At 42.9% G+C, this 13,553-nt stretch overlaps 1 protein-coding gene across 1 annotated transcript in view; it reads right to left on the bottom strand.

The window, feature by feature from the left end:
- LOC311110304 (uncharacterized protein) overlaps positions 1-13,553 on the bottom strand; it is a gene marked incomplete at both ends in the record, with an annotated part of 170,178 nt that overhangs the window by 142,163 nt on the left and 14,462 nt on the right. The window contains 2 exons of the mRNA XM_084188840.1: positions 2,297-2,491; positions 2,695-2,825. Coding sequence (XP_084044966.1) covers positions 2,297-2,491; positions 2,695-2,825 — 326 coding nt within the window. The remainder of the gene's footprint in view (positions 1-2,296; positions 2,492-2,694; positions 2,826-13,553) is intronic.

The raw sequence follows: 13,553 nt of genomic DNA, 5'->3' as shown, positions 1-13,553 counted from the left end.
TCTTGGATGGTTGGGAGAAGTTGCTCTCGGAGGATGTGTTGGTACCATTCTTTATTCATGGCTGTGTTCTTAGGCAAAATTGTGAGTGAAGCAACCTCACACATGAATGGTCTCAGGATGCTTTACTGTTGGCATGACACAGGACTGATGGTAGCGCTCACCTTGTCTTCTCCGGACAAGGTGTTTTCCGGATGCCCCAAACAATCGGAAAGGGGATTCATCAGAGAAAATTACTTTACCCCAGTCCTCAGCAGTCCAATCCCTGTACCTTTTGCAGAATATCAGTCTGTCCCTGATGATTCTTTGCTGCCCTTCTTGACACCAGGCCATCCTCCAAAAGTCTTCACCTCACTGTGCGTGCAGATGCACTCACACCTGCCTGCTGCCATTCCTGAGCAAGCTCTGCACTGGTGGTGCCCCGATCCCGCCGCTGAATCAACTTTAGGAGACGGTCCTGGCGCTTGCTGGACTTTCTTGGGCACCCTAATGCCTTCTTCACAACAATTTAACCTCTCTCCTTGAAGTTCTTGATGATCCGATAAATGGTTGATTTAGGTGCAATCTTACTAGCAGCAATATCCTTGCCTGTGAAGCCCTTTTTGTGCAAAGCAATGATGACGGCACGTGTTTCCTTGCAGGTTACCAGGGTTAAAAGAGGAAGAACAATGATTTCAAGCACCACCCTCCTTTTAAAGCTTCCAGTCTGTTATTCTAACTCAACACTCTCACCTGTGTTAACGAGAGAATCACTAACATGATGGCAGCTGGTCCTTTTGTGGCAGGGCTGAAATGCAGTGGAAATGTTTTTGGGGGATTAAGTTCATTTTCATGGCAAAGAGGGACTTTGCAATTAATTGCAATTCATCTGATCACTCTTCATGACATTCTGGAGTATATGCAAATTGCCATCATCAAAACTGAGACAGCAGACTTTGTGAAAATTTGTATTTGTGTCATTCTCAAAACGTTTGACCACGACTGTACACAGTACAAACACAATTTGTAACAGACTTTTTAGGCTTATATATGCCTTTTTATCTCACACAATGTCTGGATGCAATATTTTACCCAGGAATATTCAACGCTGAAATCTGTTACTCTTGTTATTCGAAATGCATCTGTGGATCTTTTCTGCTGACAACATTGAAAATGTATCTTTGTCTTTAATGCAGGGTTTGATCTAAACGTCTAACGAGTGGAAAGGTTACTTTCTATGTTATAGAGTGGAATGTTTTTCTGCTGGTTTATTCTTAGTTAGTTACTCTCTGAATGGCCTCTCTCCTGTGTGGACCTTCAGGTGCATCTTCAGATGGTGCTGGTGGGAAAAACGTATCTCACACTGGGGGCATTTGTAGGGTTTCTCTCCTGTGTGGACCCTCTGGTGCCTCTTCAGGTCACCAGCCTGGGCGAAGCGCATGTGACACTGGGTACAGCTGAATGGTTTCACCCCTGTGTGGACCCTCTGGTGCCTCTTCAGGCTGCTAGCCTGGGCGAAGCGCATGTGACACTGGGTACAGCTGAAGGGTTTCACCCCTGTGTGTACCCTCTGGTGGATCTCCACCATCTGGGTGCACCTGAAGCCTTTGTTACAGAACATGCAGAGGAACCGCTTCTCTTTAGTATTGCCTGATGTTGCTCCCCCTCCCAGAGTCTTGGCCCTTTGGTCCTTTGAGTACAATACCTGATCGAAAAGGACACGGCTGTGTGAATCGGAAGGCCCCATCGACGTGGACACTGGGTCGCGATCTCTGAGTGTGTGTAAAGGGGAGTGGGTCGCAACATTTTGATTTTTCTCTAAGCTTTCCCTATAATCTAAGAAATCTCTGCCCTGTGAGTGTCCTTCTCCTAAGTGAGTCTCATCTACATTCCATGTCAGAGGAGCTTCGCCCTCCACTTTCACAGTCACCTCATCTACGACCAGACCCTCCCCTTTCTTATCTAGGCACCCTTCAGAGTATACACTACTACTGTACCGGTTCCAGTCCCCTCTAGACAGATCAGTCTGTGTCTCTAAACCCAAGTGCATGTTGCCAGGGTCCATCTCTGTAGTGTAAGAACAAGACGGATCATTGCCAGTCTCTAACGCGTAACCTGAGTCCCGATTGGAATTAACCGTCCTCGGGTTACCGTAAAGTAAATACTCTGAGCCGGGAGCAGGAGGACAGCCCAGTTGCTCCAGCCCCAATCTCTCTGGGTCTGATCTGTGGTCAGATCCTGTGTGTAAGAGCCTGCGTGTTACAGTTAAAGTCTCTGTGTCTGCCTCTGACTTGAGGACGACGTTCGGTGCTCCACTGACCTCCGTGATGCTGTGTTGGGTCCTGGGCTGGGGCGCTGTATTGGTGGCGAGGTCCTCCGTGGCTACAGGGGGCGCCACTCCAGCTGCTGCTCCAGTCTGGATGTCTCTGTTGTGTCGTGGGTCCTCCTCTCCTTCAGACCTCTTCTGCTTGACCAGAGACGATCCTCCAGGACCTGCAGCCTCTGCATCTGCAGACTGACACAAGAAGAGAGGATGTTATTATCGGTACATGAGTTGAATTGGATAACAATGTGGTAGGGAAGTCTCACAAGCTCCCCTATGGCAGATAAATAAGGATGTACATGTAAGCAAGTGAATAGCCGAGGGGAGCCTTTCTGAAATAAACGGGCCACATTTAATGTACTGTAATTTTTTGTATGTTACACTATGACACAAACCTCTATCACGATAACATTCTGGGTTGAGGTTCCACTCCCCTCATCTATAGCTATGGGTTGGTCATCTCTCCATGTATTGTGTCCTGCTGGCTTCACAAAGCTCCTCTGGCCTCCAGTGAGATGTCCTTCACCTAAGAGTGATTGGGGGAAAAGGAGTGGTTAAGTTAGGTACTACTGTCAATGCTCAACGCTATTTGTACACTATTGACACCGTCTACAATTTGCAAGGATGTAAGCAGTGCCGGACTACCACATCTGGGGACCTGGGGCACCTACAGTGGGGTCCAAAATTATTGACACCCTTGATAAAGATTAGCAAAAATGACTGTATAAAATAAATCATTCAAACACTGAGCTACATTGTGTGCTCAAAACATTTGGGAAATTATATTATTGTATGCTTAAAGAAATTGGGAAATTATATTATTTTATACTAATACAATTGCTCAGAGAACGAGATTGTGTTTAACAAGTTATTTTTTTCAATATCTTTCAATACCTTACCTTGCGAGGATAATGGCACAGATACTTTTTCTAAAATGTTTTGGAGAGTTGGAGAACACATTGGGAGGAATCTTACACCATTCCTACATACAGAATCCTTCCAGATCCTTGATATCCTTCATTTGCACTTATGGACTGCCTTCTTCAATTCAAACCAAAGGTTTTCAATGGGTTTCAAATCCAGAGACAAATTTAGATTTTGTGGCCAATTAACCATTTCTTTGTGGATTTTGATGTGTGCTGGATGATCCACTTGCCGCCAAGTTTCAGCCTCCTGGCAGAGGCAACTGGGTTTTTGGCAAAGATCCTGGTACTGGGTCATAATGCCGTTCATCTTAACAAGGGCCCCAGGACCAGTGGAAGCAAAATAGCCCCATAACATCAAAGATCCACCACCATATATTACAGTAGGTATGGGGTCCTTTTCTGCTCATGCATCCTCATTTCGACGCCAAACCCACCACTGTTGTGCGTGGCCAAAGAGCTATTTTCATGTCATCCAACAAATGTAAATGCCTGGAGTTTGCTAAAAGGCATTGTCACTTGGATTGGAAGCGGTGCTTTGGTCAGATGACATGATAATATAGCTTTTTGGCCATGCACACCACTGGTGGTGAAAATAGAAATTTCCCCATTATTTTGCATTCAATACAGCTCAGTATTATAATTATTTGTTTTATACAGTCATTTTTGCTCATCTTTATCAAGGGTGTGAATCATTTCGGGCCCCACTGTAACTCCAGGGCCAAATGTGCGGTTTTATAGCTAATCACATTTTGCCATGAGGATGAGAGAATATTTTTCAGTTTAAGAGCATTTTCTTCCAGAAATTCTATAATTTTGCCATGAGGGTGAGAGACAATTTTGCACTTTTAAAGCGAATTGCCTGCAATGCTACACATTTGCCATGGTTTATGAAGTGTTCATATGCTATATGGGGGGGCCTGACCTCCAGGGGGCCTTTCATGCAGAATAGTGTCCATGCCGAACTGGGAATGAAAGTGCTCTATACTGTTCTAGAACAGAACCATTATTTTAAATGGGAACCAGTTAATAATGTTATTTTACGCTCCAGGCGCCTATGCAAAGCCCTCACTCTGTCACTCAGAAACGTATTCCAGTGTCTGCCTGCCAGCTGAACATCTTTGCCAGTGTGTGTGCATTTGTAGGCTACCTGCCCCTCCCCCTCCGAAGCATAAGCTACTGTACTACTGACGTTACAAGCGTGATTCAGAAATTAGTGAGAGATTTTTAATTACAGAAGAATGGATACACTTTTTCAATGCTAGTTAAGGATACTATAGTTATCACGTTCACATTAGATGTATTAACTACAAAAAGGTAAGACGTGTTTTCAATTCTGGTGCCGCTCTGCACACACAAGCTTGTTATTAGCTAGCTAGCCCTGGTCCAACCTTAAGTCAACTCTAGGATGTTCAAAGACATTCAAAGTTCCTCCATAGAAGCCGCTTCTCCATATGTATAATTCTGTGGGCCTAATTCAGATAATGCATGTCATAACAAGATGCCCAGCGCTTCAAGCCAAGCCTTCTCCACCCTCTCTCGCTCTCTCTCCACCCACAAAATGTCAGTCGCATCCTACACTTATCTGTCCATCGCACATGTAAACAACTATAGCTTCCCGCTCCTAAACTGCTCTAGCTGTACTGATTGGTGAAGTAGTTTAATGTTGAGCTAAATGTAAAAGGAACAGAAAGGAAAGATATAAACCAGTACTTTTTTTTGGTTCGAACCGGTTCAGAACAATGGAATGGAACGGAAAAAATGATGGTTCTGTTCAGAATGAAACTATTGAAAACTGATTTAGGTTCCAAACCCTACTGCGAGGTAAGACCACTTTTCCAAATCTCTTTATTTAGCTAGCTAGCTAGCAAACTTTGTTTTATATATTTGTGTTTGTAGAAAATCTGTTGATTTTAAATAGCTATCTTTTATACTAAGTAGCAGGGGCGTAACTTTGACTGAGGACCACATTCTGAAGTTGCATTTTTATCCCCCCCAGTTTTATCATTGGAATGTGATACAAAATGAGGCAACGGTGTGCTTTAGGACCATGCGGATGCCTCCAAGCGGTCGGGTAGGCTGTTTGGAGTTTTTGTTATTTATTTTCTTTGTATTTTTGTATTTATTTTATTTTTTGGGGGGAGGGGGGGTAGATCAGCTTTAATATTGCAGATAGACTGTAATGTAACTTCCATCAATGTAATTGTCTGCATCACTTCCAATCCCCCATATGTTTTTTTTCTCGCAAATATAAATATATATATATATATATATATACATACATACACATACATACACACACATATACATACATATACATACAGTGAGGGAAAAAAGTATTTGATCCCCTGCTGATTTTGTACGTTTGCCCACTGACAAAGAAATGATCAGTCTATAATTTTAATGGTAGGTTTATTTGAACAGTGAGAGACAGAATAACAACAAAAAAATACAGAAAAACGCATGTCAAAAATGTTATAAATTGATTTGCATTTTAATGAGGGAAATAAGTATTTGACCCCCTCTCATTCAGAAAGATTTCTGGCTCCCAGGTGTCTTTTATACAGGTAACGAGCTGAGATTAGGAGCACACTCTTAAAGGGAGTGCTGCTGATTTCATGAGCAGCATGAATATCCGTGTTTGAAGCGGGCCTTTAGGCCTATTTATTTGGCAAGACAGCTGTGCATGGCTGCATCTCACTGTAGTAGGCTGTAGGCTGTTTTGGTTTTTCTCATTTTGTTTACTGCGTTTGTTTACTGTTAATGTAACTAGCTTAAATATAGATTGTGTCATGCCTTTATCGATCTGATATTTTGTTTATAGGCCTATAGTAGGCCTACCACTGTTGTGCCGGTATTCTAAGCCAAACTGCTATTCAGTATTTTTGTTTGCATGACTAATTAGGCTACTACTTTCAGCATTTATGTAGTTTGCATTATTTTGGTAAGACAGCTGTGTGTACTGCTGCATTCACGTAGGGTATTTTACCTATTACAAACAGCCTATCTATCTTGTAGCCTATAGGCTATGGGGGAGATGGGCTACAGATTTCATGCCAACATTTCACTTCAAAAGCACTCAATGGTCCCGGAGTCTTGGCATGTGAACTTTATGTTTATTGTGGTATAGCGTGTTACAAGCAGAATTCAGTATATTTCCAATGCAAGAAAACCCCCAAATTGTACCCCATCACTGATTTCAACTGCCCCCTTAGTCACTTTATCCAAGTTGTGGCCTATACCAGGGAAATACATAAGGGGAAGGATCGTAGGACCAAATCATAGTAAACCTTGTTGCAGTGAGGTTATTGTAGCAAAACAGTACCTATTGAATACCAATGTAGGCCTCTATGTGTAAATGAATTGATTTGTTGCTGAATTACTACATTTGTGATAGGTACTTTATCCTTAGTTTTTCTTGTTCCATATCAGGCTACCATGGTGTGGACCTCTGTCAAACAACTTCCTCCCAGCAACACCAGAAATGCGAGCTGAGCTTCCAAAAATCCCGTAAGACAAACAAATATTTTCCATGTTAACAATGCACAATTCATTATCTGATTATGCAATTTTTATTCTCATAATATCTCAATTACAAGCAGTATGTTGCCCTTCTTTTTTAAAGCTCCATTCCTCTGGAATCTCTACAATCATGTCTCCTTTGTGTGAATCGGTCTCCCTTCTGTCTCCTGATTCTGCCTCTTCAATCTCCACATCCTGTTACTCATTCTTTCCTCTTCCTGCAGACAAAATCCTGTGTCTAGTGACGTCGGATTGCCCAACAACCTGTCCTCTAGACCCCATCCCTTTCTCAAGACTCCGACGTCAAAAGTTACAGACATGCATTGAAGTAGAAATAGAGTGCATAGACTCAATCTGTTGTGGAACAGAACACTGTCATGTCTATGCATTCTATTTCTATGTCGATGCAATGTTGTCTAGAAAGTTAACCTCTTTTACGCCAAGCCTGTAGTCGCAACCTGTCCATCATTGCTTTATCATCATACTCACAGAATTTGACATGCTTGTGCTTTTGGGTTTAAAGTATGGAGAAAAAATATATATGCCCTCCCTAACTGTAAGTCGCACTGGATAAGAGCGTCTGCTAAATGACTAAAATGTAAATGTAAATGTACCTTTCTTTATTTTCGATCTAAAACTTGATATAAAAACTGTCAGTCGGAACAGAACTGTAGCGTGTAGCGTCTAACAATTGGATTGGATTATTTCCTGGCCAACGCTCGGCAATGCAAACTACGCATTCCTTATCAGTATCAGAACCGTCCCCCAACCACGGATACACCCTCCCGTGTGATAAAAGTGTAGTTGCAAAACAGCCACAAGACACAGGTCGCCAAATGGCTGTGGGCTACACTAGTTCATTTAGCAGACAAGATTTGCTTAGAATTCCTTGGCATTATTTTATATTACTTTATAGTATGAAGAATACAATTGAACAAAGCTGAATAAAATAGAAAGGATATTTTCTCCAAACGATTTGATGGAGTGCGCACATGCGGCTAATCTGTATTGAGCGGTTAACAAAGGAATAGGTACTCTTATATGCTTAATTTAGAGTTATTAATGTAACTTTAGTTGTTCTACAAACGTTGGGCTATATGTTTTGATTTTTAATACATTGTAAGGCTGCATGATGCGACTCTAATGAAGATTTGAAAAAAGTCACTTGAAAGGCTCTGCCTTGTTTGAACTAGTGTAGCCATTCGGCATAGACAGATCAGGACCTAACATAAGGACAACTCAGAGTATGTTATTCTGTTCTTCTGAAATAGACTACATTTTCTTCATATCATGCTTCTTTAGACCTGTCTAAAATAAATAATGGATTTATTGTGAAGGTGTAGGCTATATTACATGGATTTATTAGACTTTTTAAAATGTAGATGTTCCAAAGGTCTGCATCAGTTGCTTGTAGGCTATGTGTGGATGCCAGGAGAGCTACAGTGGGGGAAAAAAGTATTTAGTCAGCCACCAATTGTGCAAGTTCTCCCACTTAAAAAGATGAGAGAGGCCTGTAATTTTCATCATAAGTACACGTCAACTATGACAGACAAATTGAGATTTTAAAAATCCAGAAAATCACATTGTAGGATTTTTAATGAATTTATTTGCAAATTATGGTGGAAAATAAGTATTTGGTCACCTACAAACAAGCAAGATTTCTGGCTCTCACAGACCTGTAACTTCTTCTTTAAGAGGCTCCTCTGTCCTCCACTCGTTACCTGTATTAATGGCAACTGTTTGAACTTGTTATCAGTATAAAAGACACCTGTCCACAACCTCAAACAGTCACACTCCAAACTCCACTATGGCCAAGACCAAAGAGCTGTCAAAGGACACCAGAAACAAAATTGTAGACCTGTACCAGGCTGGGAAGACTGAATCTGCAATAGGTAAGCAGCTTGGTTTGAAGAAATCAACTGTGGGAGCAATTATTAGGAAATGGAAGACATACAAGACCACTGATTATCTCCCTCGATCTGGGGCTCCACGCAAGATCTCAACCCGTGGGGTCAAAATGATCACAAGAACGGTGAGCAAAAATCCCAGAACCACACGGGGGGACCTAGTGAATGACCTGCAGAGAGCTGGGACCAAAGTAACAAAGCCTACCATCAGTAACACACTACGCCACCAGGGACTCAAATCCTGCAGTGCCAGACGTGATCCCCTGCTTAAGCCAGTACGTGTCCAGGCCCGTCTGAAGTTTGCTAGAGTGCATTTGGATGATCCAGAAGAGGATTGGGAGAATGTCATATGGTCAGATGAAACCAAAATATAACTTTTTGGTAAAAACTCAACCCGTCGTGTTTGGAGGACAAAGAATGCTGAGTTGCATCCAAAGAACACCATACCTACTGTGAAGCATGGGGGTGGAAACATCATGCTTTGGGGCTGTTTTTCTGCAAAGGGACCAGGACGACTGATCCGTGTAAAGGAAAGAATGAATGGGGCCATGTATCGTGAGATTTTGAGTGAAAACCTCCTTCCATCAGCAAGGGCATTGAAGATGAAACGTGACTGGGTCTTTCAGCATGACAATGATCCCAAACACACCGCCCGGGCAACGAAGGAGTGGCTTCGTAAGAAGCATTTCAAGGTCCTGGAGTGGCCTAGCCAGTCTCCAGATCTCAACCCCATAGAAAAATTTGGAGGGAGTTGAAAGTCCGTGTTGCCCAGCGACCGCTCCAAAACATCACTGGAACCTGGTGTACCCGCCACCCGCCAGTCGCTGTCATTTGATTTGAACTGTCTAATCAGAGACTTCAACACATTAGTGCCCACAATGAGTTCATCAACCTGCCCATCAACAATAAGCACTGGGACTACATAACTGAAGCCATAAAGCTGCATTTTTAAGTCACACATGCCCACTGGGCTAGTTTGCTTCCCACCACAACCCACCAGGATGATGTCTGAAGGAGCTAGAAAGTTCCCCTCTACCACTCCTGCCTCCCTCAACCGAGGTACAATATCTGCGCGCAGAGTAGTAGCCATGGACCCACTATCTAACATCCCCTTCAGCTCAACTTTATCCTGTACTAGCACGGTGGTGTAAAACAAACTGTCATTCTGAGTAACTCTCATTGTGTTCTGAAAAATTACTGTGTTGTTCTTGGGTACTGACTCACAAAAGTAAGAATAAACAGATTGGATATTATCATCAGTGGAGGAAAAATAAGAATGCCCCACATTGCCCTCCTCAGAATGGAGGCTTTCTAATTTTCCTGAGACCTGCCAGTCTGTCCACATGCAGGGTTCTGTCGCTGCCCAGCCTCACTACAGTCAAAGCTCATGTGGCCCGGAGAAAAGCACTTGACGCACAGCTGGTGCATCTGACAGTGAGCTTTGGTCCAGTGATTAGTGCTTCCACAGACAGCGCACTCACGCTGACGTTTGTGGAACTGTTTACGGGGCTCTACAATTAACATGTTTAAGTCATTTAGCAGACGCTCTTATCCAGAGCGACTTACAGTTAGTGCATACGTTACTTTTTTTTTCTCATACCCCCCGTGGGAATCGAACCCACAACCCTGGCGTTGCAAACACCATGCTCTACGAACTGAGCCGGCCATTCCCTCCACTACCCTAGGCGACGCTGGTCCAATTGTGCGCCGCCCCATGGGTCTCCCGGTCGCGGCCGGCTACGACAGAGCCTGGATTCGAACCAGGATCTCTAGTGGGACAGCAGTGTCTTAGACCACTGCGCCACTCACAGACTGAGTATTGCTGAGTATTGCTGACCAGAGCCTTCTCTAACAAAGTCAAAACTTTCTTTAATGTCCCACCCTCAGATACAGATGGTGCCTGGTCTGGTTCACGGCCACATTGAGAAAAAGATGACACAATAGGTCTTTTCACAGGACCCACTCCCTCCTGAGGGCAGTCAAAAACGGCAGCCACCTGCTGTGAAAGTTGTGTTCTACATGCTTTACGTTCCCTTAACAGTTCATCCAACCGATCCTGTACCTCACTGGCTGTCCAGTCACGAATGGGTTTGCTCTTGAACACTTGGGCCAACTCTTTATCAGGACAGTTGCGTACAAACATGACTGCCAACTCTGAGCACTGATTGGGTAAGGTCCTGCCCTCACTCACAAGGTACTGTTCGGCTGCCTCTGCAGCTTTGTTAAACCTAATCCAGAAATCTATTGGACCCTCATTAGCATATGGTTTGATTGAATAGAAATCAGCTAATGGCATACCTGAGCAGACAGTATCCCCAAAGTGTTGCTTGAAAACACTGAACACCGCCTTAACATCTGTGACAACAAGGTTGTTACGCTTCCAGACTTTGGTCACATCCCGTGCCCTCCCCATGAGCCTAGACATCACCTCCCCAACATTCCCAGACCCAGTGTAACCCCTCTTCTCTAGGTAGACTTCCATTAACTCCTCCCACTCCAGGACAGAGTACTTATCTGAGCCATCACCCCTAAAAAGAGGTGGAGCACTAACATCTGACTTCACAACCAGATTCAGCTTGGACGCATCAATAAAGGTTGACCCACACTGCTCAGGCAGGGGAAACTGCTGGGGTTGGTGAGGGGGACGGGCAGGAGAAAGACTTGAAACCCCAGGCTGCAGTAAACTCGCTCTGATAGATTCTCCTATCTCTGAACCAATCTGCTTAATAAGGTCACTAAGCTGACTCGGAGGCGTCCCATTATCACCGAGTACTGTGGATGATGGTACATCAAAAGACAGAGGTGGGATACCCTGGTCAGGTGGAACAAACAGCCTACCCCTCCCAGTGCTTGCAAACTCAGGACTAGCAAACGCTCTACTCCCAGGAGCTGACTGTACAATTGGTGTAAATGGAAGGACACCCCTCCCTCTACCCACACTAAAATCCCCAGCATAACACGTTTTATGGATTTGAGAATCTTCCATGGCTCAACAGAGCACTAAAATACAATGTAATTTAGTGCATTCAAATACCAAAAAAAAAAAAATACAATAAACAAATTCATCCAAAACATACAAATAAGCACGAATACCTGTATCTAATGAATATGCTACATTCACTTTCACTGTTTACAGTATATATTCACTTACAGTAAACCATCAACAAATTCACATGCGCAGGTCGTGCACCTCATCCACATGCACAGCTCCGGCGGTCGGCTTGAGCTGACCAGTCGGCAGGTCACGTAATTAGGACACTGCCACAACTGGAATTCTGATGGTTGGATAATTTTTATTCGACCTGCACACGAAGAGACAACACACAATATGTTAGCTCTTGGTGCAGCCACAGCTCTCGGGCACCTTGCTAGTTGAAGGTCAGGCAAAAGAGAACAGGTGCTGCATGCACACATTCAGTGCCTAACAACACACTATACAATACAAGTAAAATGATATACAACATAATTCTGACAAAATAAAAGACATACCTGCACACCACGAGACAACACACAATAGGTTAGCCCTTGGTGCAGCCACAGCTCTCGGGCACCTGCGTGAGCACATAGAAACTCACTCAAACACTGCCCCAAATACTCCCGAGTTACAATAGGTACCCTAATTAGCGAGCTCGGTGAAAGTTGTTAACATACATCTTTATATTGTCCACATTGTAACAAAACCTGTAGTTGCGTAACAGCACTTTGTGTAACTTTACCACAGTTTTATATTGACAAATTACGGCGCCAAGGACAACATACCTTGCTAGTTGAAGGTCAGGCAAAAGAGAACAATAAGAGGGTACATAAATACAGATAACCCGCGATGGACCAAACCAAAATATACACAACTTTTACAATTAGGTGTATTTGCAATATAGATACATAAAAATGTTTGTACACCAAAAAATAACATTAGCTATGCAGCTGTAATTAAATAAAGAAACCACATTGAATTATTATTATTATTAACTTATTAACATCCCCTCTTGACCTGGCCTACTTGAACTGTCCTTGTGTGCAATTTGGTGCATAATCTAGGGGAACAACATCACACTACTACACATATAATTCAAGTCATACCTTTATTGTCATTCATGCTCTTATTTTTAACCTAGTAGTTTTGCAAAAGTGTAACCTGCGTCAATTCTAGGAAATATTGGAATAACGTGTTTAAGAGGAGCCCTGACACGCACAACAGGATAACACAACTACCACATTTTCAATTGACAATCATTGATTTAAATGGATGTGGTCAATAGATTTGTATAGGCATATATACTAATTTAATTTAACTTGTAAGCCAAGGTTGGATTAGTAGGTCTATGCAACATGCACCTGGATAACCGCGTCATGAATCGGAACGGGCTCCAACGTCCTCATATACACATTATGACAAAATAAAGATCTTAATATTTCACGAAATAAAGACATAGAAGAAAGCAGGTTCTAGAAACTCAATTTCTCCATGGCAATAGAATGTAAACATGTAAATTGCGCCAAACATATCCAAATATCGCCTACAACTCAATTCTCAGCGCAGCATATTGGACGACTCCACAGGCATTGATCATTCGCGACTTTAAGTCATTCCTGTTATCTCTAGAGCATCCCGTATATTTATAGCGCTGCATTTCGTCACCCTCTGACCATGGATAGGGTTGGGAGCATTCCTGAGTTCACTTATGGTCCCACTAAGGTAATCTTAGGAGATATTCCTTTTGGCATACTGTAAATGCCTGTGCATAATGTACCTAATAAAGTATAATTATTTTAATTATCTTCAAAGGAATTCTGTAGAAGCAGCCTTTATTTTCAGACTCTGCAGGCCTGCTGGGAGGAAGCATATTACAATAAACAGGTAAGATTCATCCCACAAAAACAGTAACCACAGAAAAAAAGAGA

This window comes from Coregonus lavaretus (genome assembly GCF_964263955.1).
Source record: "Coregonus lavaretus genome assembly, contig: SUPER_35_unloc_3, whole genome shotgun sequence".
Taxonomy (NCBI): domain Eukaryota; kingdom Metazoa; phylum Chordata; class Actinopteri; order Salmoniformes; family Salmonidae; genus Coregonus; species Coregonus lavaretus.
This window is presented reverse-complemented; position numbering and strand designations above follow the sequence as displayed.